This window comes from Stegostoma tigrinum, chromosome 4, assembly GCF_030684315.1.
Source record: "Stegostoma tigrinum isolate sSteTig4 chromosome 4, sSteTig4.hap1, whole genome shotgun sequence".
NCBI lineage: Eukaryota > Metazoa > Chordata > Chondrichthyes > Orectolobiformes > Stegostomatidae > Stegostoma > Stegostoma tigrinum.
This window is the reverse complement of record NC_081357.1, coordinates 105,714,384-105,738,909: the sequence shown is the minus strand read 5'-3', so window position 1 is coordinate 105,738,909 and position 24,526 is coordinate 105,714,384. Positions and strand designations below refer to the sequence as shown.

The following is a 24,526-nucleotide window of genomic DNA, read 5'->3' as shown; positions in this document are numbered from 1 at the left end:
GAGATCATCAAGATAATAAAATGTGAGGCTGGATGAACACAGCAGGCCAAGCAGCATCTCAGGAGCACAAAAGCTGACGTTTCTGGCCTAGACCCTTCATCTGGAGCTCACAGTGACTAAGGCAGGATTCACAGAGAGAAACAAGCTAGCTTCGAGTTTAGGTCTCAATTGGGTACTGTGGGCAATCTAAGCTGTAAAATGTTCAAATTATGGTGATTATGCAAGAAAAAGAACGGCAGACTGCCACGTGCAGTGCCTGATTTGGATGTGTCTGAAGTCTTGGAGCTTGACTTCCCTACGTCATCCTACAAATGGTCTTGGAGGTTTGGCCTAGCAGGGGAGTGTAGCTACGTCATATACCCTAGACCGGCGGAGCGGTCCTCTTCTAGGGGGTCATCCTCTGCGACCGAGCGCTGAGCTTCGGGAGGGATGCACATGGAGCTGTGAGGGAAGGGGGACACCCGCCTAGCCAGCCAGATCAGCCGAATCAACCCTAGCGATCAATGGGGTGACAGATGTCGCAGCCAGATCGCCCTCACACCCATAGAAAGGAGGATGCACTTTGCTATATAAATGTCTGAAATGTTCTCCTCTTTTTAGTCAGGGTGAAGTACTTGTTTCCCATCGGCCTTTGCAAATATGCAGATCAGTTGCGCTTCTATTGGTCAAGTCGACTCTTCCTTCTGCTCGTGCGCTTCGCAACACTTGTTGCCCAGATCGCTACAAATAATCAGCATTGTCGCTGGTGAGTGAAGTTTGTCTGAAGTTAGGTAATGTATAGGATTTTTCGCTATAATGCAAGCTCAGACTTTGGTTTTGTCTTTGTAAAATGTACACTTTTTCTCCTTTTGCTACTTCCGGGGAGACGTAATATCTGAAATTTCACTGCTCCTGACAGTCTGGGTTAATTTTCTGAATTAAATGCTGTCTTAATTTTGATTTCGTTAATTCAGAGAAAATGTTGAGAGAATTCTGTGGGTTTGCAGGGACCGCTGAAGTGTGCCAGTCAGTATGTTTCTTGAAACAAAATCACGTTGGAAATATCGTTTATCCACCTGCTCAATACGTTCGTGTTGCTCCGGTTTTTAGCAATGCCAGCCGTATTTTAAGTTTTTACTTTTTGTGCCTATTCAAAGCCCTGCATTGATTCTATAATCCGTCATCTTTTTAACTGGTAACATCGTAGGTAAAACATATCAATACTACTTTCGAGTTTTGGCATTCACCTGCGTATTCTGAGATCCCATTGCTCCAAGGTGTGTAAAATGGACTTCGAAGAATTCCTTACAAATCAAACAATTGAATTAGCTTCATTGTTACATGTACTTAACATGAATACAGTGAAAAGTTTATGTCACCACTTACAGCACTATCTTAGGTACCTAAGTACAGATACTTGAGTATAAATTCTTAGGAAAATAAATTTAAAACATTGGCTGAGTGACAAGAGACAGGGAATAATGGCCAACTGTTGATTTTTATTTGGTAGAAAGAAGGAACTTGGGGTTCCCTGGAGTCGGTACTAGGATCAGAGTTTTTGCTGATTTGCATTAGTAAAATGGGCTTGAATGTACTAGATGAAATTTCAAAATTTCCAAATGACAATATTGAGAATTAAAATTTACAATGTGAAAAATATGGACATCAGAAGGGCACGGAAAAGCTAGTCATATGGGCAGATGCATGAGAAACAATTTGCAGGGCAACAAGGAAATGGCTGGAACAGAAACAGAAATTCAGGACAAACTCAACAGATCAAGCAGCGTCTATTGAGAGAAAGCAGAGTTAGTGTTTCAAGTCCAGTGGCCCTCCTTCAGAATTGATAGTAGCACAGAAATGGTGATTATATATAAAAATACTGAAGATGGGGGCTCTGGGTGGGTGGAAAGAAGCTAACGGCCATTAGGAGATGGAGACCAATGGGCAAATGAAGTGATAGATAATGGTAAGCCAGGTTGGGAGTGAGGGAAGAGTGGAGAGAAAGCTGATAACGGGACACCATAAGAAAGCAGCCTGGGTTATGGGGATAGGTAAAGTTCATTTGAAGAAGATGTTTAGGTTTAAAGTTATTGAACTTGATATTGAGTTCAGAAGGCTGCATGGACCTCAAGAGGAAAATGAGGTGCTGTTCTTCCAGCCTGATCTGAGCTTTGCTGGAGCACTGCAGTAAGCCTGAGACAGAGGTGTTGGCAAGGGAACACAGTGTGTTGAAGTGGCAGACAACCAGAAGCACAGGGTCAATTTTACAGAAAGAACATAGGTGTTCCACAAAGTGGTCATTCAGTCTGTGCTTTGTCTTCCCAAGGTAAAGGAGACGACATTGTGAATGCAGTAGACTAGATTGAGTGAAGTAAGGGTCGTTTGTTGTTCTACTTGGAAAATGATTCAGGGGCCTTGGATAGTGAGGAAGTAAGGAGGTCAGCTGTTACACCTTCTGCAAATGCATGGAAATATGCTGTGACATTGTGGGGAGGTGTTGGGGGTAGAGGAGAAGTGAACCAAGGTGTCCTAGAGGGAACAGTCCCTGCAGAAGGCTGACAAGGGAGGGGTGGGAAATTGGAGTGGTGTCATCCTGCTGGAGATGGCAGAACTGGCAGCCTGTAATCCTTTGGAGTCTGATAGGGTGGTAATAGGAACCAGGCAGACCCAATCAGTGTTGTGGGATGAGAGAAAAGGTTTGAGGACAGAAGTCTAGGAGATGGGCTACTCATGTATAAGGGTTCTGTAATCCTCCATTCATGAAAAATATGGTCAGGGAATGCATAATCATGGTAAACAGGAGGCAATTAGAACTCATGAACTGGAAATTCTGAAACTGACGTAAAGCATCAGAAGAATCGTGGATGAAACTGGACAAGGGGAGAAAATATTGAGCCAAGATAGGAAGAGATAAGTTCCAGGGAGCAGAAACAATATGTCTGCCTGGGTTGTCCTGTTTGTGGATTTTAGGAAAATGGTAAAAGGGGGCTGTGCAGGGTTGCGTTCTATGAGCTTGGAGGCTATTGGGGGGAAGATCCCTAGATAAGATGGGATTAGTGACACAATATCCTGATGTTCAATGGTAAGGTTATGGTCTGGAGGATGTTACAGGCAGTGTCGGAGAGCTGGGACTCAGCCCCTACAACGTAGAGATCAGTATATCAGGCAACAGCAGCACCACCTTTGATGACAGGCTTGATTCCAAATAGCTGGGATGGGTGTTGAACTTTCAGAGTTGCTGTTGCAATGAACTGTCAAAACATGGGTGGAGAGCCAAACAGCTCCTTCTGTAACTCTAATCATCTTGTAATTTGAGAGCTGATATGAAAGATAAAAGTTTGTAAGTATGGTTGTTTAAACCACCTTTGCCATAGACCTGCTGTTTGAAACAAGCCCAGCTTTCTACAAGCTCTTCTCAGTAGCAAAAAGACCACTTGGCTCCTGAAATCAGAGAGTGGAAATACAGAATGCTAAATGTAAAATAGTCCTATGTACACTTCTGACAAACTTTTATTATATTTCCTTTAGAAACAAATGTAAAACTAAAACGTAATAAAATATCATTTTCATGAATAAAAGTATGTTATGTTTAGTGACAATGTCTTTAATTGTAATTGAAAGAAAGAACTAATTTGCATTTATCTTCCGACTTTCATGCCAATTCCCATTATCACGCCAATAAAAGATGTATCCTTTCTGCTTGCGATCTAGCATGGACTATGCAGAGTGCTGGATATAGCTGTAGTTCCAGCCACCAATAGTCAAATCACTACTGGCATACATAACCCAGACTTGGATCCAAAATTAGTTCTTCAGGGTTGTTGTCAGCTGCAGATCTGTGCCCCATTATTGTGCTGAGGAAGCTGGCACAGCAGGAGTGGGTCACAGAGCTGATTTCATGTTACATCTTTTTCCCTTCTTTTATAGGAAAGTATAACAGCACAGAATGTCCAAGCCCAAGCTCCATTATTTTAATGGACGAGGAAAAATGGAGTCTATTCGCTGGCTTTTGACAGCTGCTGGTGTTGAGGTTGTGTATTAAAAGAACTAATTGTATTATGCATTGTATTGAAGTTAATTGCTCAATCTAAAAATATGCACGGTTGTGTTATCAGACTCAAAGTGTGTATAAAATTACTCATTCATGACCATCAAAAACTAAGAAGCTATGACTGGTTTTAGGACTAGGTACACTATAATGAGTGTAACTCCAAATTGCAGCTCAATGACCGAGATTTTAAAGTGTTTGTCCCTGTTGAACCATTTGCAGGTATTGGGATCTACATGTGATTCTGTTCCAAAAGCGTTACCTTCAAAATAGTATTATCATAGGACAAAGCATTTCTAATCAATGTATATGGCTATATGTGCTATCAAAGACCAAAACTACCTCCTCCTTCACCATCCCATCCTCCACAATCTATGACGCAGGGACCCCAGTTTGGAGATTCTTCTTAAATTTAACCTAATTATCCTAATCAGCCTTTTCAGAGATGTAATTACACATCCCTGGAGCAGGTGGGACTTAAACCTTGGTCACTTGGTTCAGGGATAGGAACACTACCATTGCAGAACAAGAGGGCTCCTCAACTTTTACTCTTGAATGCTGTTTTCAGTTGATTACAGCTGACATTTAAGGAGTTACAAGTTTGAATGCTACTGTATGACACAATGTTATTTCCAGTCACTCCCCATGGATCAAGAAAGTATGTACATTTACAGTAATCATCAATTCTTCAATGATAATGGGAACTGCAGATGCTGGAGAATCCAAGATAATGAAATGTGAGGCTGGATGAACACAGCAGGCTCAGGAGCACAAAAGCTGACGTTTCGGGCCTAGACCCTTCATCAGAGAGGGGGACGGGGTGAGGGCTCTGGAATAAAGAGGGAGAGAGGGGGAGGCGGACCGAAGATGGAGAGAAAAGAAGGTAGGTGGAGAGGAGAGTATAGGTGGGGAGGTAGGGAGGGGATAGATCAGTCCAGGGAGGACGAACAGGTCAAGGAGGCGGGATGAGGTTAGTAGGTAGGAGATGGAGGTGCGGCTTGGGGTGGGAGGAAGGGATGGGTGAGAGGAAGAACAGGTTAGGGAGGCAGAGACAGGTTGGACTGGTTTTGGGATGCAGTGGGTGGAGGGGAAGAGCTGGGCTGGTTGTGTGGTGCAGTGGGGGGAGGGGGCGAACTGGGCTGGTTTTGGGATGCGGTGGGGGAAGGGGAGATTTTGAAGCTGGTGAAGTCCACATTGATACCATTGGGCTGCAGGGCTCCCAAGCGGAATATGAGTTGCTGTTCCTGCAACCTTCGGGTGGCATCATGGTGGCACTGCAGGAGGCCCATGATGGACATGTCATCTAAAGAATGGGAGGGGGAGTTGAAATGGTTTGCGACTGGGAGGTGCAGTTGTTTATTGTGAACCAAGCGGAGGTGTTCTGCAAAGCGGTCCCCAAGCCTCTGCTTGGTTTCTCCAATGTAGAGGAAGCCACACCGGGTACAGTGGATGCAGTTTACCACATTGGCAGATGTGCAGGTGAACCTCTGCTTAATGTGGAAAGTCATCTTGGGGCCTGGGATAGGGGTGAGGGAGGAGGTGTGGGGGCAAGTGTAGCATTTCCTGCGGTTGCAGGGGAAGGTGCCGGGTGTGGTGGGGTTGGAGGGCAGTGTGGAGCGAACAAGGGAGTCACCAGCTTCAAAATTTCCCCTTCCCCCCCCACCGCATCCCAAAACCAGCCCAGTTCGTCCCCTCCCCTCCCCCCACTGCACCACACAACCAACTCAGCTCTTCCTCTCCACCCACTGCATCCCAAAACCAGTCCAACCTGTCTCCGCCTCCCTAACCTGTTCTTCCTCTCACCCATCCCTTCCTCCCACCCCAAGCCGCACCTCCATCTCCTACCTACTAACCTCATCCCACCTCCTTGACCTGTCCGTCTTCCCTGGACTGACCTAGCCCCTCCCTACCTCCCCACCTATACTCTCCTCTCCACCTATCTTCTTTTCTCTCCATCTTCGGTCTGCCTCCCCCTCTCTCCCTATTTTTCAGAACCCTCAACCCATCCCCCTCTCTGATGAAGGGTCTAGGCCCGAAATGTCAGCTTTTGTGCTCCTGAGATGCTGCTGGGCCTGCTGTGTTCATCCAGCCTCACATTTCATTATCAATTCTTCAATATGTCTGTCATACAGGAGGGCCTGGGTTTTTAACTGGTAATATGGGGTAGGAAATCACAAAAATATTGAAATTGTCTCAAAACTTATTTCAAATTTCAGAGCCTTCCTGACAATGTACTGTTTTTGTGTGGCAGTTGTGTTGGTCAGGATTGCCTTGGGTCACAATTCTGCACACACCTCTTCACATTGTGGAAGATTGCTAGTTGCAGATTAGCTGCTGCTTTTCCAAAATTACAACTTCATTGGCTGGATAGTGTTTTGAAATGTGTTTTTGTTGACTTTGTGAATTGCACTAGGTGTCAATGTTTGTACTTGTCACCCACATGAAAATAAAGTGAAGAGAGTAAAGATTAAGACTGGTTTAAGAGTTTAACTTTTAAAAGTTAAATATGATGTCTGGTGTGTGGATGAAGCCACATGTTGAGATTTTGTGCTTTTCAAATACAGCAGCGCCAGCTGACATTAGATAACAAAGTGTGAAGCTGGATGACACAGCAGGCCAAGCAGCATCTCAGGAGCACAAAAGCTGCTGTTTCGGGCCTAGACCCTTCATCAGAGAGGGGGATGGGGTGAGGGTTCTGGAATAAATAGGGAGAGAGTGGGAGGCGGACCGAAGATGGAGAGAAAAGAAGATAGGTGGAGAGGAGAGTATAGGTGGAGAGATAGGGAGGGGACAAGAGAGTTACAGTGGGAGAGAGATTCCCTGAGGTTGGTCCGGAGGGAGGAGGGTAACCTCTTCATTATCACTAATATTCCCATTATCTCTAAAGCTGACATTAGAATTGGTCTCCATGTTTCTAACATAGCAATGAAAGTGATCAGCCATAGTTCTTATAACTATTTGGTATTTAATTACACCCATGTTGTAGAAACAATGGATTAATTCAAATTTTCTTCTTAGAAGAATTCCGGCTCATGACACTCCAGAGAAATACAGCCCGTCTTTACTATGTTCAGTTCTAAGTACAGAATAAAGGCAGTTCACAACCATTTGACACCACAAACCATTAAACCTGCTCAAGTTTAGAGTCCATATGATTCATATCCACATTGAGATTGCACAAGATTCTGAATGCCCTTCATTTTACACTTTGAACTAAATAAATGACAGTAAGTAAATATTTGATGAAATCACTGAATGCACTCTTACTCATATTAACTATGGCCAGAATTGTTCATAAGTTAATAGTATGAAAAGGCTGGCATAGATCGCAGCACAAACCTAGGGGGCATTGACTTGAAGAATTGTGCCTTCAACACAAAAGTATTAAAACAAAGGGTGTCATTATTCCATTCTGTTTTGGTGTCCCTTTCAGAACTTAGTTACAGTTCAAAAGAGTCACCTTATGCAATCACGCAGTTTGCTCTGCCCTTGGCCTACCTGTGCTGGCAGGTTGCACTTAGCTGCAAATAATTACACCAGACTCTGTAGTATACATTAGGTCATTAAAGGCTCAAGCCCAAGCTCTATTATTTTTGTAGTATATATAGGCTAGGACGTGTTGTATTATCCCCCTTTTCTTGAGTTTCTCCAGTATATTCTTTCAATGTAGTTTGTAGCAAACATATTGTATTACACATTTAAGTAATTAATTAGTTAACTTAAATAGTTAACTATTAGCTGCTTTCAAGCAAGATTTTCTTTTTGTAGTAACCTGACAGTGGAGTAAATGTACAAGAATGACCATTTTGTGGATCAGGAGTCCTTGGCCATGACTCAGCATGCACCTCTTCTGAGGTGGTGTTTACCATTTATGAGCCCTTACGGAAAATTGAATAGGTCAAGAGCAGAAGGATAAAACCTCAACCAGGGTATAATTCTAATAAATCCCTTCTGTAGCTCCTCAAATGCCTTGATATTCTGTATAAAGAATGGTGCCTATAACAATTCTCCTGCTGAGGCCTAACACGTGCTTCATAAAGATTTGACATAATACCCTTGCTTTTGCTGTCCATGCTTCGATTAATAAATCCAAGCATCCCTTGTATCCTTTTAACGGCCTTCCCAACCTTGTACTGCTTCTGTCGAGATTTGTGTACACACATGGAGAGACCTCCATTCAGGAATCATCTTTAAAATTATAGTGCATGATTTACCTTGCCTCTCCTCATTCCTTTGATTAAAATATATCACTTCATACTTGTCTGCATGAGAATTCACTTAACCGACCTGCAATTTAGTCATCTGTTAAGTCTTCTTGAAACCTGTTTTGGTCATGCTTGACTACATTTTTGAGTTCTTTTTCAGCTGCAGGCTTTAAAATTATGCTGTAAGTAGTCAAACCCCATTTGCCAATGAATGTTGAAAAGCAGAAAGCACTAAAATGATTCTGTGAATGTCACTGTGCACACCTCCAGTCTGAAAAGTATCTATCCATCATTAGTCCTGTACGTTGTACCTAAAGACTCATTGTCTGCTGATGCTGCATCCTGACCTGTTTTCAGTGGGTGATTTGCCATTGCCTTTCACCCACAGGAATGAGTTGAATGTGCTACCTATGGGGACCTCACTGCCCATGCCTTGCCAGTAATAAGCAAATGAAGCTGATGAACCCTTTACACCCTCTGCTGCCAGCCTCATTGAGAGTGGCATGATTCAGGCAAGATTGAACTTCCAGGTCACAATCTGTAAACAGCTAACCTATCAGAAGTCCTGAAATCAAGGCCCAAGACTCAGTGTGATGCTCCATACTTGTTTCAGACCTAACATAAGAACCACCTGCCCATGTGGAAATGTGTGTTTGACTCTTCTGAATGAAATAATTTAGATTGCAGTTATCAATACAAGGCTTCTTTATAAAAGTCAGGCCAACTTTGTATCTTTCTCAATAACCTGAAGGCCCTTAATTTACTTGTCTAATTTACATTGTGCGTTACAGTAACCAGTCAAAGGACCCTGCAGTCAAGTTTAATTTTAGATGAATGATAAGTGGCTGTCAAGTAGAATACACACACACACAGACAATAGCGATCACTTTGAGGTCAGGGCTTTGTTCCCAAGTAGTGCACTGGCCCTCCAGATTGCAGGTTACCAGAGGTAGCATATTATCCAACTGTGCAGATAGAATGGTGGAAACGATGAAGGAGGTGAGACCTGTAATGGTGAGATTCTTTTTGAGCCATGGCGGGGCATTTTGGTGTTCCTGCCTGTTCTGCCCACCTCCTTGTGGCGTTAATAGCTTCTTCAGTTGTTTCCAGTTATCCCTTTAACAACCTTTGTTTAGGCAGCTTAATGTATCCATGTATGTTTGGACCATCAGCCATAGTCAGTGCAGTTAGTCAGTTTACATCTCAAATGTATGTTGTAGGATCCCAATTTTTACATCACAAGTGCTCTCCTGCCCAAGCTCAACACATGTTCCAGTTGTTTGAACCTTTCCTAGTTGGTAATACTTACCACAATAGATAGAGAAGATTTCAGGCCATATTACTCCAGTTATGCCAGGTTCAGGCAGTTAATATTGATCCCTGTAGGTGTTCAGTTGTGCAGTTACAAGAAAATAATATAAATGAGGGCAGTTCTGAAAATGGACATTCAGATTTCAGAGAGCTTTCTTTTTATTGAGAGATCACTTGCAGGCATGAGGAGCTTTGCTTATCACACTTGGTTTAACTTGTGTGCCAATTTCTTTCTAGTGGCAAAGTCTAACTGCCTGATGCTTTTCCATTTATCAAAGAGGATGGAAGCTCAAGAGAGGCAGCCCATGTGGAGTTCCAATGTGAAATAATTCAGTGATAGAGCAATTAATAATTCTTGCAGCATGCTAACCTTTCATTCCACTTATTTGAAGAAAACAGTAGGTCTAGGGAGGATATGGAAGTTCGTGTCAGCTATGTGTGACATATCATGACAAAGTCAGGAAGCTTTTGAGAGAATGTGGCATATTATTTGTAGCTGAGATATGAAGTTAGTTCCAACTTTGGCAGTAAATTTGAAATAGTCAAATACCTAACTGGATGACTGCTTATTATAAATCTGTGCTGGTCTTCCATTCCATATAAGTCAACAGGAAGGAAAATCAGTCGTGCTGAACGTTGAATGACCCACAATGAATTGGTTACTAATAGAAGAATCTCATAATTAGACTGAATGTTATGCAGTTTCAGTATTTCAGACTAACCTTCAACAAAAGTTTGACAGTGAAAGCTGTCGGTTTTGGATATAAAACTCATCCTGCTCAATATACCTCTAAACAGATCGGAAACGAAACACTGAAGAGTTGCGACAAAAAATCTGCATGTTTGAAATATTTTACCAAGTATCTTGTACTAATTATTTATTTCAGTTTGAGGAAGAATACCTTGAGACCAGGGAACAGTATGAAAAGCTACTGAATGGTATGTAGTATCTATTAAAAGTCAGTGGCGTAGAAATTGGGATATTGTCTGTCTGTTTGGGCATAAAATAAGTTCAAAACATGCCAATTTAGGAGTGGGATTTGTCACCACTGGAAATCAAGCCCTGCTTTCGCAGAGTCATCTAAGTTAAAAACTTTTTTAAAAAAAATGTAAAAATCCTCAAGCTACCTGATATTCAGGCCCAGGTCAGTTAAAAGTATGGACCTGGTTTTTGTAATTAACAAGAATCATTCTTGATTACAGGTCATTAGATTTTAGGTCCAGCTAAACAATTCCGCTAAATTAAATAAACTCTATGAATTAAAATGCTGAACCCATCACAAAGCCCCCCTTTAAACACAGTCAAACAGTCAAGGAAACAAATAAAGAAAAGAACACACAAGTGGAGGTGAAGTGGGAAATACAGTCATTGTTCGCATGATCTGTTGGATTGATTCAGGAAATTTTAGTTTCGACAAGGATGGGCCAATTTTGAGTGATGCTTCAGCTTCTGTCTTTAGGATCAGGTGAAAACACTTTTATTTCAGGACTGTTTTTACACATTTCAGATTTGAAATTTGCTTTATTTTATCTGTACTTTAGTTCTAATTTGAGTACCCTTTTAATGACAATTATTTTTTGACTACAATGTATTATTTTTGAATATTTATAATTTTTTTGATCATTTTGTTCCTCTTGACAGATGGAGCTCTCCTGTATGAGCAGGTACCTATGGTTGAAATTGATGGAATGAAATTGGTCCAGACCAATGCTATTCTGAACTACATTGCAGCAAAACACAATCTTTATGGAAGAGATATCCAAGAAAGAGCACTGTAAGTCACGTTTGTACATGTCTTCTCATTTGAAAAATTCATGTTGTTAAAAGTGAAAACAGAACTACGCCATTAATCTTGTTTGAAGACTCAAGGATTTGCATTTTTAGTCCAAGCCAATTACCTGTGCAATGCTGAGAGAGTGCTGCATTATTGGAGGTGCTGGCTTTAAGATTAATGTTATAATGAAAGCTGTTGTTCAGATGGGGTGTTACAATTGAAGGAATTGAATGCACAAACTGGAAATAATCTACCAATCTTTGAGGCAAAATATGATTGAGCAATGCTAAAAAGAAACAGTTAGCGTAGTATCTGTATAACAGATTGGCGCAAATGGTGAGGAATAATGTGGCAGGTCATTTGACCTATTTAGCTTGGCCTTGCTTCGAAACCCAATGTCTCACGAATGACTCTAACATTTGTGACTCTGACCTCCTACCTAGATGATTATTGGTCAATATTTGTAAAGTGCAAAGTGACATTAATCCAAAGTTTTATCAGTGATAATGGGAACTGCAGATGCTGGAGCATCCAAGATAACAAAGTGTGGAGCTGGATGAACACAGCAGGCCAAGCAGCATCTCAGGAGCACAAAAGCTGACGTTTTGGGCCTAGACTCTATTTATTCCAGTTCCCTCTCCCCATCCCCCTCTCTGATGAAGGGTCTAGGCCCGAAACGCCAGCTTTTGTGCTCCTGAGATGCTGCTTGACCTGCTGTGTTCATCCAGCTCCACACTTTGTTGTCTTAATCCAAAGTTTGCTTATTTTGTACCTTTTTTTTTAACCCTGATCACCTTGTCCCACAAACTGATTATTTATTCCACTGACTTTTCATACAGTGACTGCATTAATAAGTATTCAGTGATTTGAGACACTTGGGGGCTGCAAAAGAAGAAAGTCATAGGTCGAACGGCATGACTGATATCACTGAGTTTCATATTACCTGGCCTTCCCAATGTTCCTGCCACAATCACTCCTGCTCACAATCACCACGTTACTGCTGTTAGGTATGGCCTGTTGGGAAGTGGGCCTAAATAATTTCACCATTAGAGTAACACAACACAGATTTCAATGTTGTAGCTGTACCACAACAGCTTAGCTAGGGGAGTGCAAATCTTTGAAACTACAGTTGGGATGTTGTCAAAGCCTGTAGCTTTCACTGTACCCAGTGTCTTCAACAATTTCTGGATATCTCATGAAGTGTATCAAATTGGCCGATGACTGAATTCTGCAATGCTGGACACCTCAAGCCAAAGTCAAGATAGTTTATCTAATTGGCACTTCTGGATGAAGGTGGCAAATTATTCATCCTTCTCTTTAGCACTAACAAAGGATGTTTTTGGAGCCTTTTCCTCCTGTTAGTTGTTTCATTATCCCCCATCATTCACAAGATGTGTATTGACCTCATTTGTTGTTGGTAGAATCAATTTTCTCCCTGAATGCTGCCTTTGCTGTTTAATTTTCAGGCATTCCTGCATTGCAAATTCACCAGAGTGGCACCTCACATTTTGGGTGCTGGTCCTGGCATGTCCTCATTAAACTGGGGTTGGGAGGAGACTGGAGGGATACCCTATCATGTAATCTCTTTGTTCTGGGATGATACTTGGAATGTGCATAGTGCTCTAATTATAGTCTGACTAGATATAAGTTTGTATCTTTTATAAGCTTAGGATAATTTTGCTGCTATTGAGTTCTATACACCTAAAAATAAATCCCAGAGGTTTGTGAATATTTTAAATTCCTTTGTTTTTTAATAATGTGTTAATCTGTATCCTTCGATACTTTTGCCCTTGTCAGAAGCTTCCTTTTCCTACAATTCTGTGATGTAACTATTTTTCCAAATGAATGGATCAGCCTTGGGTTATTGTCTGTGGAAGTGTTTGCTAAAGAGAAGGCTGAATAACTTGCCAACGTCATCCATAAGTGCCAATTGGATAATCTATCTTGACTTTGGCTTGAGATGCCCAGCATTGCAGATCCAGTCTTTGGCCAGTGTCTGCACAGGCTTCCTCCTGGGGCTTCAGTTTCCTCCCACAGTCCAAAGATATGCACGCTAGACGGATTAGCCATAGGAATGGAGGGTTACAGAGATAGGGTAGGAGGGATGGGTCTGGGTAGGATGCCGTTCAGAGGAGCGATGTGGACTTGATGAGTCAAGAGGCCTGTTCCCACGCTGTAGGGAATCTATGATTCTGTGAAAGTTGGAGCCTAATGTTGGCCTGACTCTCTGAACCACCATTATCAACAAGAAATCTTAAGGGTTATTCAGGACTATTGTCAATGAGAGTATGAAATAGTTGGGCTTCTGCATTTGAAAGAGTGTTGGTTATGACAGTGAGATGTGTGTGTCTCTGAAGATCGTACATATTGTAGTTAGGGCGCAGTGAAGCAAGTTCTGCTGTAAACAAGTCAACACTGGAGCGCATGCTTGTTTAATGGCGAATAAAAGCAGACATGGTTAAATAAGTTCAGTTATTGTGGTCACATGGAAGCTAATTGTACTTTTTTGTTTTTCATTTTAATCACAGAATTGACATGTATTCAGAGGGAGCCAGAGATCTGATGACACTGGTGATGCGTCATCCATTTCTTCCTTCAGAACAAAAGGACAGTGACCTCACACTGATAAATAATAAGGCCAAAAATAGATACTTCCCAGCATTTGAAAAGGTAAGGCAGTGTTAGACTAGCTAAAATGTTAAACAAGATTAAATTAATCTCATTTCACCTTTTTGTTTGGCAATGTTTGCAACTCTGGGCAACTACGCGTGCACTCATTTGGAAATGTGCATGTGCACGGTTTCAATCACAATATATCATCACATAGACTTTACATGTGACGTCACGGTCAAACACAAGTCTGCACACATACAAGACAGTGCACATAATTTTGAACTGGGGTTTGGCGTTGGGGAGAGAGGAAAAGGGATGGGGAATCTCAAGAGTGAGGATGGGAAAAGGGGACAGGAATCTCCTGGTGCGAGAAGGGTAGAGGGTCTAGAAGGCAGGGGAATGGGAGTGGCTACAAAGAGGCCCCAGGAGTTGTGAGGCCCTCTCCCCCTCTGTTTCCCTTCCGCATACCCCTCTGCCAGCTCTCGTCTCCCATCCTTGAAACATTTTCTTCTCTCCTGGGTCCCGATCTCCCCCTTTTCCAATCTCTACCCCATGACCCCTGAAATCTATCAAAGATCTCTCGAGCAGTGCACAGCACACATGTTAGTGGCTGCAAATGCAGCCTTTTAAAATTCTTTAATGTGATGTGAGTACTGCAGGCGATCACAGTATTTGTTGGCAATCCCCAAATGCCCTTGATTGGACCTCAAGGCAATTTCCAACATTAGTGAAGAGCAGTCAACCACATCGCTAGGTGTGTAATGAATCACATGTAGGCCAGACCAAGGATGGAGGCAGATTTCCTTTGTTAGAGGACGTCAGCGAAACAAATGTGTTTTTACATCAATTGATTGTCTCGGTAATGGTGAACATGAAACTAACTTCCAATTCTAGATTTTAACTGAAGTGAAATTACACTCATACACTCAGATAATCAGGCAGGCCTTCAGATTGTTTAACCTGTGACATTAATTACCACGATTATCTCATCTGTCTGACTGTCTTGCACAAATCAGATACTATCACTACCAAAAAAAAAGAGAGAGATGGAACAAATCTAGAGGACTAATAGGCAAATGAGTGGAGGGTGATGTATCCTTAGTGAATAATGATGAAATTACTAAATGGTAAGAAAGAGAAGTTGGTAGTGGAGAATTAAATAATGTTTAACAGCAGGAGTTATGTATAGGTACCCAGTAGTAGAAGTGAAGCGGCAGAGTGCAGAGATTTAGACATGCACATTGTCAAAACAAAGTGTTTTTATTGGTGTGATGGTCATATCAAGTCTACAAGGATAATTGAGAAGTGGATTTTGTAACTTGTTTTTCAAAGTGAATGGATATTGAGCCGTCTCAAAATAGTTGCCATCAGGTAAGTTCTATTTGTGATTTCAGAACAGGCAGAGATATCATGCTGAATCCTCCCATATTTTGGCCAGGTGTCATTTTTGGTTTTCCCTCCCTGAGCCCTAGTAACATATTCTGCATTTTGCGCATCATTAATTATACACTTTATTTCCATGGAGTGCTTGCTGTGGCAGAAGTGCCTCTTGCTGGCAGGACCTCCTGGCGGAAATGCCACTGAGTGTCTTATCCAAATCTGTGCTGCACACCAGTTCAAAATGCTGCAAACCAGGAACAAACATCCCAAGTCTGTTGCCATTCACATTGATGAGAAAGGGAAGGTGGCACCCAGCTTCACCAACAGGGGATCTGGAGTTGGTGGAGAGGATGGTATGACTGGAAAGAGAAGAAAGAAATAATGGGGAAAAAAAACGTTTGGTTTTGTATATTAACAGAGGCTATTTGCCTTTGCAATATCAAAAACCTGCATTTAGTAAATGATGCATTCACCCAATTCACATTCCTTGGAACTGGGCATCAAGTAAGTCCCGCCTGGTTTGTTGTTCCCAAAGCTATCCTGGTGAAAGTGATGATGCTTCTGTGTCCAAATTCTATGTTGCAACCATGAGCCACAAATTTAACAAAATAACTTCCTTGGCTGTCATTTTAGGAAGAAATAAACTTCTCAGCATCCAATTTTATTTACATGTTTAACGTAAAATCTTTATTTATTTTTTACCTTGTAGGTTCTCAAGAGTAGTCACAGCGGATATCTGGTTGGTAACCAGCTCACCGTTGCTGATCTTAACGTTCTTGAGGCAATCTTGATGATTGAAGACAACGCACCCAAAATTCTGTCAGAATTCCCACATCTGCAGGTAGGCTTTGGGTATTAAATTGGAAAGTTTTCATCACGAAGGGATCACTAGGGGACTTGACCAAAAGACTGTGAATGCACTAAATTTGGAAAAAAATTAAGATTCAGAAGGGACTGTGAAATTTATTGTGAGTTCCAGAGTAAATGAAAATACATTCAGATTCATATGTTTACTCTGCAGATTAATATTTGAATGATGCATTTTGATGTTTTCCGATTGCGTATGTTATTAGTGCTTTATTGATGCAAGAGCTGAAAGACTGAACACGATTCTTCTGGAATTCTTCAGGCTGTCTCTGGAAGCCCCACTGAACTTTCAATGAGGAAAGAGTTTAGAGTCATGTCCTTTGTCCGCTGGCACAGTAGAGCCTTTAGCGACCTGTGAGCACCACAGGGGTTCATCATCACTCCAGATACTGATATTTTGATTCAATTTTGATAAGGTTCCATTCCAATTCTATAAACCCTTGATTTGCTTTTGTTACAGTACCATAATTAGGGCTGTCTGACTAGATCAAAGTTTTGTTTAAAACAGTACAGTCTCATCCTACCTTTCTTTAGGTAGGAATCCAAATTAGTAGACCTAATGTAAGAATGAGGTTTGAGGCTGGGAGCTCACCTTCCTGCCTTATTTAAATACAAAGGAATAGTTTTTAAATTACAGAAGCATGCAAGTTCGGGATGGATGGAGGATTAGAACATAGAACATAGAACATAGAACAGTACAGCACAGAACAGGCCCTTCAGCCCACAATGTTGTGCCGACCATTGATCCTCATGGATGCACCCTCAAATTTCTGTGACCATATGCATGTCCAGCAGTCTCTTAAATGACCCCAATGACCTTGCTTCCACAACTGCTGCTGGCAACGCATTCCATGCTCTCACAACTCTCTGCGTAAAGAACCTGCCTCTGACATCCCCTCTATACTTTCCACCAACCAGCTTAAAACTATGACCCCTCGTGCTAGCCATCTCTGCCCTGGGAAATAGTCTCTGGCTATCGACTCTATCTATGCCTCTCATTATCTTGTATACCTCAATTAGGTCCCCTCTCCTCCTTCTTTTCTCCAATGAAAAGAGACCGAGCTCAGTCAACCTCTCTTCATAAGATAAGCCCTCCAGTCCAGGCAGCATCCTGGTAAACCTCCTCTGAACCCTCTCCAAAGCATCCACATCTTTCCTATAATAGGGCGCCCAGAACTGGACGCAGTATTCCAAGTGCGGTCTAACCAAAGTTTTATAGAGCTGCAACAAGATCTCACGACTCTTAAACTCAATCCCCCTGTTAATGAAAGCCAAAACACCATATGCTTTCTTAACAACCCTGTCCACTTGGGTGGCCATTTTAAGGGATCTATGTATCTGCACACCAAGATCCCTCTGTTCCTCCACGCTGCCAAGAATCCTATCCTTAATCCTGTACTCAGCTTTCAAATTCGACCTTCCAAAATGCATCACCTCGCATTTATCCAGGTTGAACTCCATCTGCCACCTCTCAGCCCATCTCTGCATCCTGTCAATGTCCCGCTGCAGCCTACAACAGCCCTCTACACTGTCAACGACACCTCCGACCTTTGTGTCGTCTGCAAACTTGCTGACCCATCCTTCAATTCCCTCGTCCAAGTCATTAATAAAAATTACAAACAGTAGAGGCCCAAGGACAGAGCCCTGTGGAACCCCACTCACCACTGACTTCCAGGCAGAATATTTTCCTTCTACTACCACTCGCTGTCTTCTGTTGGCCAGCCAATTCTGTATCCAAGCAGCTAAGTTCCCCTGTATCCCATTCCTCCTGACCTTCTGAATGAGCCTTCCATGGGGAACCTTATCAAATGCCTTACTGAAGTCCATATACACCACATCCACAGCTTGACCCTCATCAACCTTACTAGTCACATCCTCAAAAAACTCGATAAGGTTTGTAAGGCATGACCTACCCCTCACAAAGCCGTGTTGACTGTATATGATCAAGCCATGCTCTTCCAGATGGTCATAAATCATATCCCTCAGAATCCTTTCTAACACCTTGCAGACGACAGACGTGAGACTTACCGGTCTATAATTGCCGGGAATTTCCCTATTTCCTTGCTTGAAGAGATGGAATTACATTTGCCTCTCTCCAGTCCTCAGGTACGACTCCAGTGGAGAGCGAGGATGCAAAGATCTTCGCAAGTGGCGAAGCAATTGCATTTCTCGCTTCCCAAAGCAGCCGAGGACAAATCTGATCCGGGCCTGGCGACTTGTCAATCTTAATGTTTGACAAAATTTTCAGTACATCAGCTTCCTCTATCTCTATCCATTCCAGCATGCACACCTGCTCTTCAAAGGTTTCATTCACTACACAGGTCGTTTCTTTCGTAAAGACAGAAGCAAAAAACTCATTTAGGGCTTCCCCTACCTCCTCAGGCTCCACACACAAGTTCCCTATGCTATCCCTGATCGGCCCTACTCTTTCTTTGACCATTCTCTTATTCCTCACGTAAGTGTAAAATGCCTTTGTGTTTTCCCGGATTCCTTCTGCCAAGCCTTTCTCGTGCCCCCTCCTGGCTCTCCTCAGACCATTTTTGAGCTCCTTCCTTGCCTGCATGTAATCCTCTCTAGCTGAACTTGACCCTAGCTTCCTCCACCTTATGTAAGCTACCTTCTTCCTTTTCACTAGAAGCTCCACCGCTCTCGTCATCCAAGGTTCCTTTATCTTACCCCGTCTTGCCTGTCTCAGAGGGACATATTTACTCATCACTCCCAACAACTGTTCCTTAAACCATCTCCACATGTCTATAGTTCCCTTACCATGGAACAACTGCTCCCAGTCCATGCTTCCTAACTCGTGTCTAATCGCATCATAGTTTCCTCTTCCCCAATTAAATATCCTCCCATTCTGCCTAATCCTCTCCTTCTCCATAGCTATGTAGAATGAGAGAGTGTTATGGTCACTATCACCAAAATGCTCTCCCACCACAAGATCTGATACCTGCCCCGGCTCGTTTCCGAGCACCAAGTCTAGAATGGCCTCTCCCCTCGTCGGCCTGTCAACGTACTGCGTTAGGAAACCCTCCTGAACACACCTTACAAAAACAGCTCCATTCAAATCTTCTGCTCGAAGGAGGTTCCAATCAATATTAGGAAAGTTAAAGTCACCCATTACAACAACCCTACTGCGTCCACACTTTTCCAAAATCTGTCGACCTATGCTTTCTACAATCTCCCTGCTGCTATTGGGGGGCCTGTAGTAAACCCCTAACGAGGTGACTACTCCCTTGCTGTTCCTAATTTCCACCCATACTGACTCAGTAGGCAGATCTTCCTCGACAATGGAAGCTTCTGTAGCTGTGATACCCTCTCTGATTAGTAGTGCTACACCCCCCCCTCTTTTTGCCCCCTCCCTATTCTTTTTAAATGTTCTAAACCCTGGAATATCCAGCAACCATTCCAGCCCATGAGAAACCCATGTCTCTGTTATGGCCACAACATCATAGCACCAGGTACTGATCCATGCTCTAAGTTCATCACTTTTATTCCTGATACTCCTTGCATTAAAGCAAACACACTTTAACCGATCCCTTGGTTCCTTCCCAGGAAAATCCTTCCCACTAGCTGGTCTACCTCTTGCTACCGCCTCACCTGCATCAACGCTCACCTCTGGTATACAGCTCAGGTTCCCACCCCCCTGCCATACTAGTTTAAACCCTCTCGAACTACTCGAGCAAACCTTCCACCCAGGACATTGGTCCCCTTCCAGTTCAGATGCAACCCGTCCTTCTTGTACAGGTCCCACCTTCCCCAGAAGGCATCCCAATTATCAACATATCTGAAACCCTCCCTCCTACACCAGCTGCGTAGCCACGTGTTCAGCTGCGCCCGCTCCCTGTTCCTCACCTCGCTATCTCGTGGCACCGGTAGTAAACCAGAGAACACTACTCTGTTCGTCCTGCTCTGCAGCTTCCATCCTAACTCCCTGAAATCACTTTTTATATCCTCAAACCTATTTCTGGCTATATCATTTGTGCCAATATGTAACACGATTTCTGGCTGTTCACCCTCCCCTTTCAGAACTTTATACACCCGATCGGAGACGTCCCGGACCCTGGCACCAGGGAGGCAACATACCTTCCGGGAATCCCGATCTTGCCCACAAAATCTCCTGTCGATTCCCCTAACTATCGAGTCCCCTACCACGAGTACTTTTCTATTCTGCCCCCTTCCCTTCTTTGCCACAGTGTCAGGCTCAGTGCCAGAGAACTGACTACTATGGCTTTCCTCTGGTAGGTCAACCCCCCCAGCAGTATCCAAAACGGTATACTTATTGCTGAGGGGAATGCCCACAGGGGATCTCTGCACTGTCTGTCTGTCCCCTTTCCTCCCCCTAACTGTAACCCATCTATCCTCGTCCTGAGCCTTAGGAGTGACCAACTCCCGATAACTCCTCTCAATTACCCCCTCTGCCTCCCGAATGATCCGTAGTTCATCCAGCTCCAGCTCCATTTCCCTAACACGGTTTTCAAGGAGCTGTAGCTGGGTGCACTTCCCGCAGATGTAGCCAGCGGAGACGTGTGCCACATCTCCCAACTGCCACATTTTGCAGGAGGAGCAAGCAACTGCCCTAGCATCCATACCCCACTTATCTGAACACCCACTCAATACTAAAGCAGAAAGCTCACTTCAAGTAATAATAACAAATTAATAACAAACTTATGTTCAATAGAGAAAGTTTAGAATGAACCTACAATTAGTACTGAGAAATTTAACAGCATGTCGAGAGGTCTGCCCCAAGCCACCGAATTATAAGTTTCATTGTAATGTGTTAGGTTGTGTTCAAGTAAACCTCTCGTGGCAGCTGGCTTTCCACTTAACGTATGTTAATCATGCAATTCGTGCAATACTGACTTTTGTTTTGAACCTTAATTTGGGGTTCATGGGTTTCACAGCTTTGTGGAACTTGCCAGTAAAAGCAAAGGAAATGCATGGTGATGCTTCAGTAGACTGAAAGCACGTTCAGAGAATTAGCCTGTAGTTCTACTCTGATGATAATGAACATTGACGATCAATATTCAACTTCCATCATTTGATTTTAATACCTGTGACTTCTGTGGCCTAAAAAAAAGTTTCTAAAAAGGACAAATATCCACCTAAAATGGTTGCTGTGATCATCTGCCTGGCTTGAGCCAAGCTCAAAGACCCCATCAGCATCAGTCAGAACTGAAACTAACATCATAATGAAAAGACACGGATCTCAGATTGATTCACAGCTTTTCAGAAGTTACTCCTTGAGATGAGAGGTTTTCAGTGGAACGTGCAGCTTGGGCAAACCATACAGACTCAGGAATACAGGCCATTATCAACCACTGCTTCTAAGTGGTAGAAACAAAGGCAAAATGGATTTGTGAGCAACAACCAGAAGACACCGTTTTCGCTTTCACCCTCTAGATCAGACCTTGTCGGTGAAAAGCAACTCAAAACAACAGCAACTGAGGACTCTAGGACATCTGTACATTTGCCATTATGGAGGAAACAAGGCAGCAGCTCAACAATTGGACCCAGGTCATTTCATTCTTCCATCTCAAAAATTCCAAGAAAACTTTAACCTGCGACTGCTTTAACTGTCTGTATCAGAACCCGGGCTCCCCCATTCTTTGTAAGCTCGTTATCTGCCTCTGTATGTATGCTTGTTGTCATGAGTTTTTTGAGTAATAAAACTATACTGTTTATTACTGAAGAAAACTTCGGAATTGGCTGTATTTCATTTTTGATCTAGTTAATGAGGTTGAATTGATTTACAATAGCCCCATGCTAAGTAGAGAGAAAAAAAATCAATACTTCTTGTGGTTCGCTGAGAGGGAGTCAACAAAGAGGAACTGTGACCTCCCGTATCCTAGTCACAACTGTATATACACACACACACACACACACACACACACACACCCTTCAATTCAAATCTTTATTTGAGATATGCCTGTCACGTGCCTTGCTGATCAGCTTGTGTCGCTAAAGAGTAGGTTTGCCTAATAAGAGTCTTCCAATGATTCCTTTCAGAAATTCAAGTTGAAAATCAGCAATATCCCAAGAATTCAGAAGTTCCTGCAACCGGGCAGTCCCAGAAAGCCACCACCAGATGACCATTATGTTCAGGTTGCAAGAGAAGTTCTCAGATTTTGAGAGGAATGTCATGAACTACACATCTCAAAGCTGAGTTCCAATTTTAAAGATAAAGTGTCTTTAATGTGAAAGTAAGATTCCAAAGCGCTTCACAATCATTTTGCATCAAATATTGTTCAAATCATCATAATTTTAACATTTTAAATATCAGTCTGCATTCATAGCTGATAAGTATTTTTGATTCCCTGAATAATTCTATACTTATGATGTAGAAAATTGCTTTTGAAGAAATGTATTTCTGAACTTCAGATTAAAATGTTGAAAAACAACTGTGTAAATCAAGAGTAAAACCTATATACAAAGTTTGAAAATGGTGTTTTGTCATTTCTGTTATTCAGCAATGTTCAGTGTTGTTTTTTTGACTGAAGCACATTATTATATATTATTGGATACATTATGCTAATTCTCTACCTCCCTTTTTCCGAAAATTACAGAAGTTAGTATCTCTAGTTGCATAATGGAAGTAAGTATTTTCTCTTAGTAAAGCAAAATCCACTGTTTAGAAAAAGCTTGGAAAGCTTTGATACAAAGACTATTTGTAGCTCCCAAGTCCCTTCTGCGTTTGCATTTATTCCAGGATCAAATTGCCACCCTTTCAGCTTGACTGTCAGCCAGAGTGGAATGTAGTCCTTTCACTGCTGTTGCATTCTGCCACGTCAAACCTGTATTAAATTCAAGAGATTAACTCATTAGCACATTAGAGATCCTTGTAATTATAGAGCTAAAAATTGTAAAGATAGGGCGAGGCAAGTCCGTAACTGAAATCTATTCTGAGGAAATTGCAGCAGGGCATTCTTTATTCTGTGGTTAAACCAGAAATCTTTGAAGGGATTTGAACAAAGTATTTCGGAAGATAATTGTGGAGTTAGGTGCCATTAGTAGAACCCAGATAGAATCTTATACCTTTGAGTACAGAAGGGGGATGGAAGGGCTTGAAATTTTATATTTTAAAGATTTACCCATTGGCCACAGCAGGTAGGCCATTCCATCAAGAAGCAATCCTGTATGGAGAGGCTAGCAGCTACATTTGTGACCTGCATGTCTATGCTGCTCTGGTAAGCTCATGAGGGAGGGGATGTATATAGTCCTGGAAGAAAGAACATTCCCCTTATTCCACACAAAATTCTAGGTATAGCAAGGAAGGCAAATGCAATGTTAAAATTCATTTCAAGAGGACTAGAATACAAGAGCAAAGATGTACTGCTGTGGCTGTATAAGGCTTTGGTCAGATTGCATTTGGAATGTTGTGAGCAGCTCACCACCACCTTCTCAAGGGCAACTAGGGACGAGCAATAAATGCTGGCCTTAGAGGGGGTCCAGAGGAGGTTTACAAAAAGTACCTGAGATTGATGCCAGTTAGTAAGGTAAAACCATTTAGGATTCAGGTGGAGCTAGCCAGTTAGATACAACTTGGCTTGAGGTAGGAGACAGAAGGTGGTAGTGGAGGGTTGCTTTTCAGACTGGAGGCCTGTGACCAGTGGTGTGCCACAAGGATTACTGCTGGGTCCGCTGCTTTTTGTCATTTGTGTAAATGATTTGGATGTGAATATAGGAGGTATGGTCAGTAAGTTTGCAGATGACACCAGTGACGATTGCACCAGTCTCCATAAATGTTACCATTCCCACCATTAAAATGAAACTAAACTCAAAGCTTTAAACTTTTATAGTGAGCACATTCTGTAAAATGAAAACCTGTCAAAATAGGTGGTATAGTTGGCAGCGAAGAAGACTACAAGAGGACCTTGATCAGATGGGCCAATGAGCTGTGGCAGATGGAGTTTAATTTAGATAAATATGAGGTGTTGCATTTTGGAAAGGCAAACCAGGACAGGACTTATACAGTTAATAATAGGGCCTTGGGGAGTGTTGCCATAAAAAGACACTTAGGGGTACAGGTGCATAATTTCTTGAAAGTGGAGTCACAGGTATACAGGGTAGTGAAGATGGCTTTTGGAACACATGCCTTCATTAGTCAGAACATTAAGTATAGGAGTTGGGATGTTATATTGCGCCTGTACAAGATATTGGTGAGGCCAGTTGTGGAATATTGTGTACAATTCTGGTCATCCTTCAATATGAAGGATGTTGTTAAGCTCGCAAGGGTGCAGAAAAGAGTTAAACGGATGTTATTAGGACAAGAGAGCTGGAATAGGTTGGGGCTATTTTCCCTGGCACTTCAGAGACTTGAGAGGTGACCTTAAACCGGCTTTAAAATCATT

At 42.4% G+C, this 24,526-nt stretch overlaps 1 protein-coding gene across 2 annotated transcripts; it reads left to right on the top strand.

Moving 5' to 3' along the window:
• The first annotated feature begins 649 nt into the window (after positions 1-649).
• Positions 650-22,618, top strand: gsta.1 (glutathione S-transferase, alpha tandem duplicate 1). Of its 2 annotated transcripts, none has more exons than XM_048531838.1 (7): positions 650-745; positions 3,907-4,009; positions 10,431-10,482; positions 11,186-11,318; positions 13,847-13,988; positions 16,021-16,152; positions 22,185-22,618. In XM_048531838.1, the coding sequence occupies exons 2-7, from the start codon at positions 3,926-3,928 to the stop codon at positions 22,305-22,307; spliced, it is 666 nt and encodes a 221-aa protein (XP_048387795.1). In that variant the 5' UTR covers positions 650-745; positions 3,907-3,925; the 3' UTR covers positions 22,308-22,618. The 2 variants fall into 2 exon arrangements, with proteins under 2 accessions (XP_048387795.1, XP_048387796.1); XM_048531839.2 differs by having other exon boundaries at positions 670-770.
• The last annotated feature ends 1,908 nt before the right edge of the window (positions 22,619-24,526 follow it).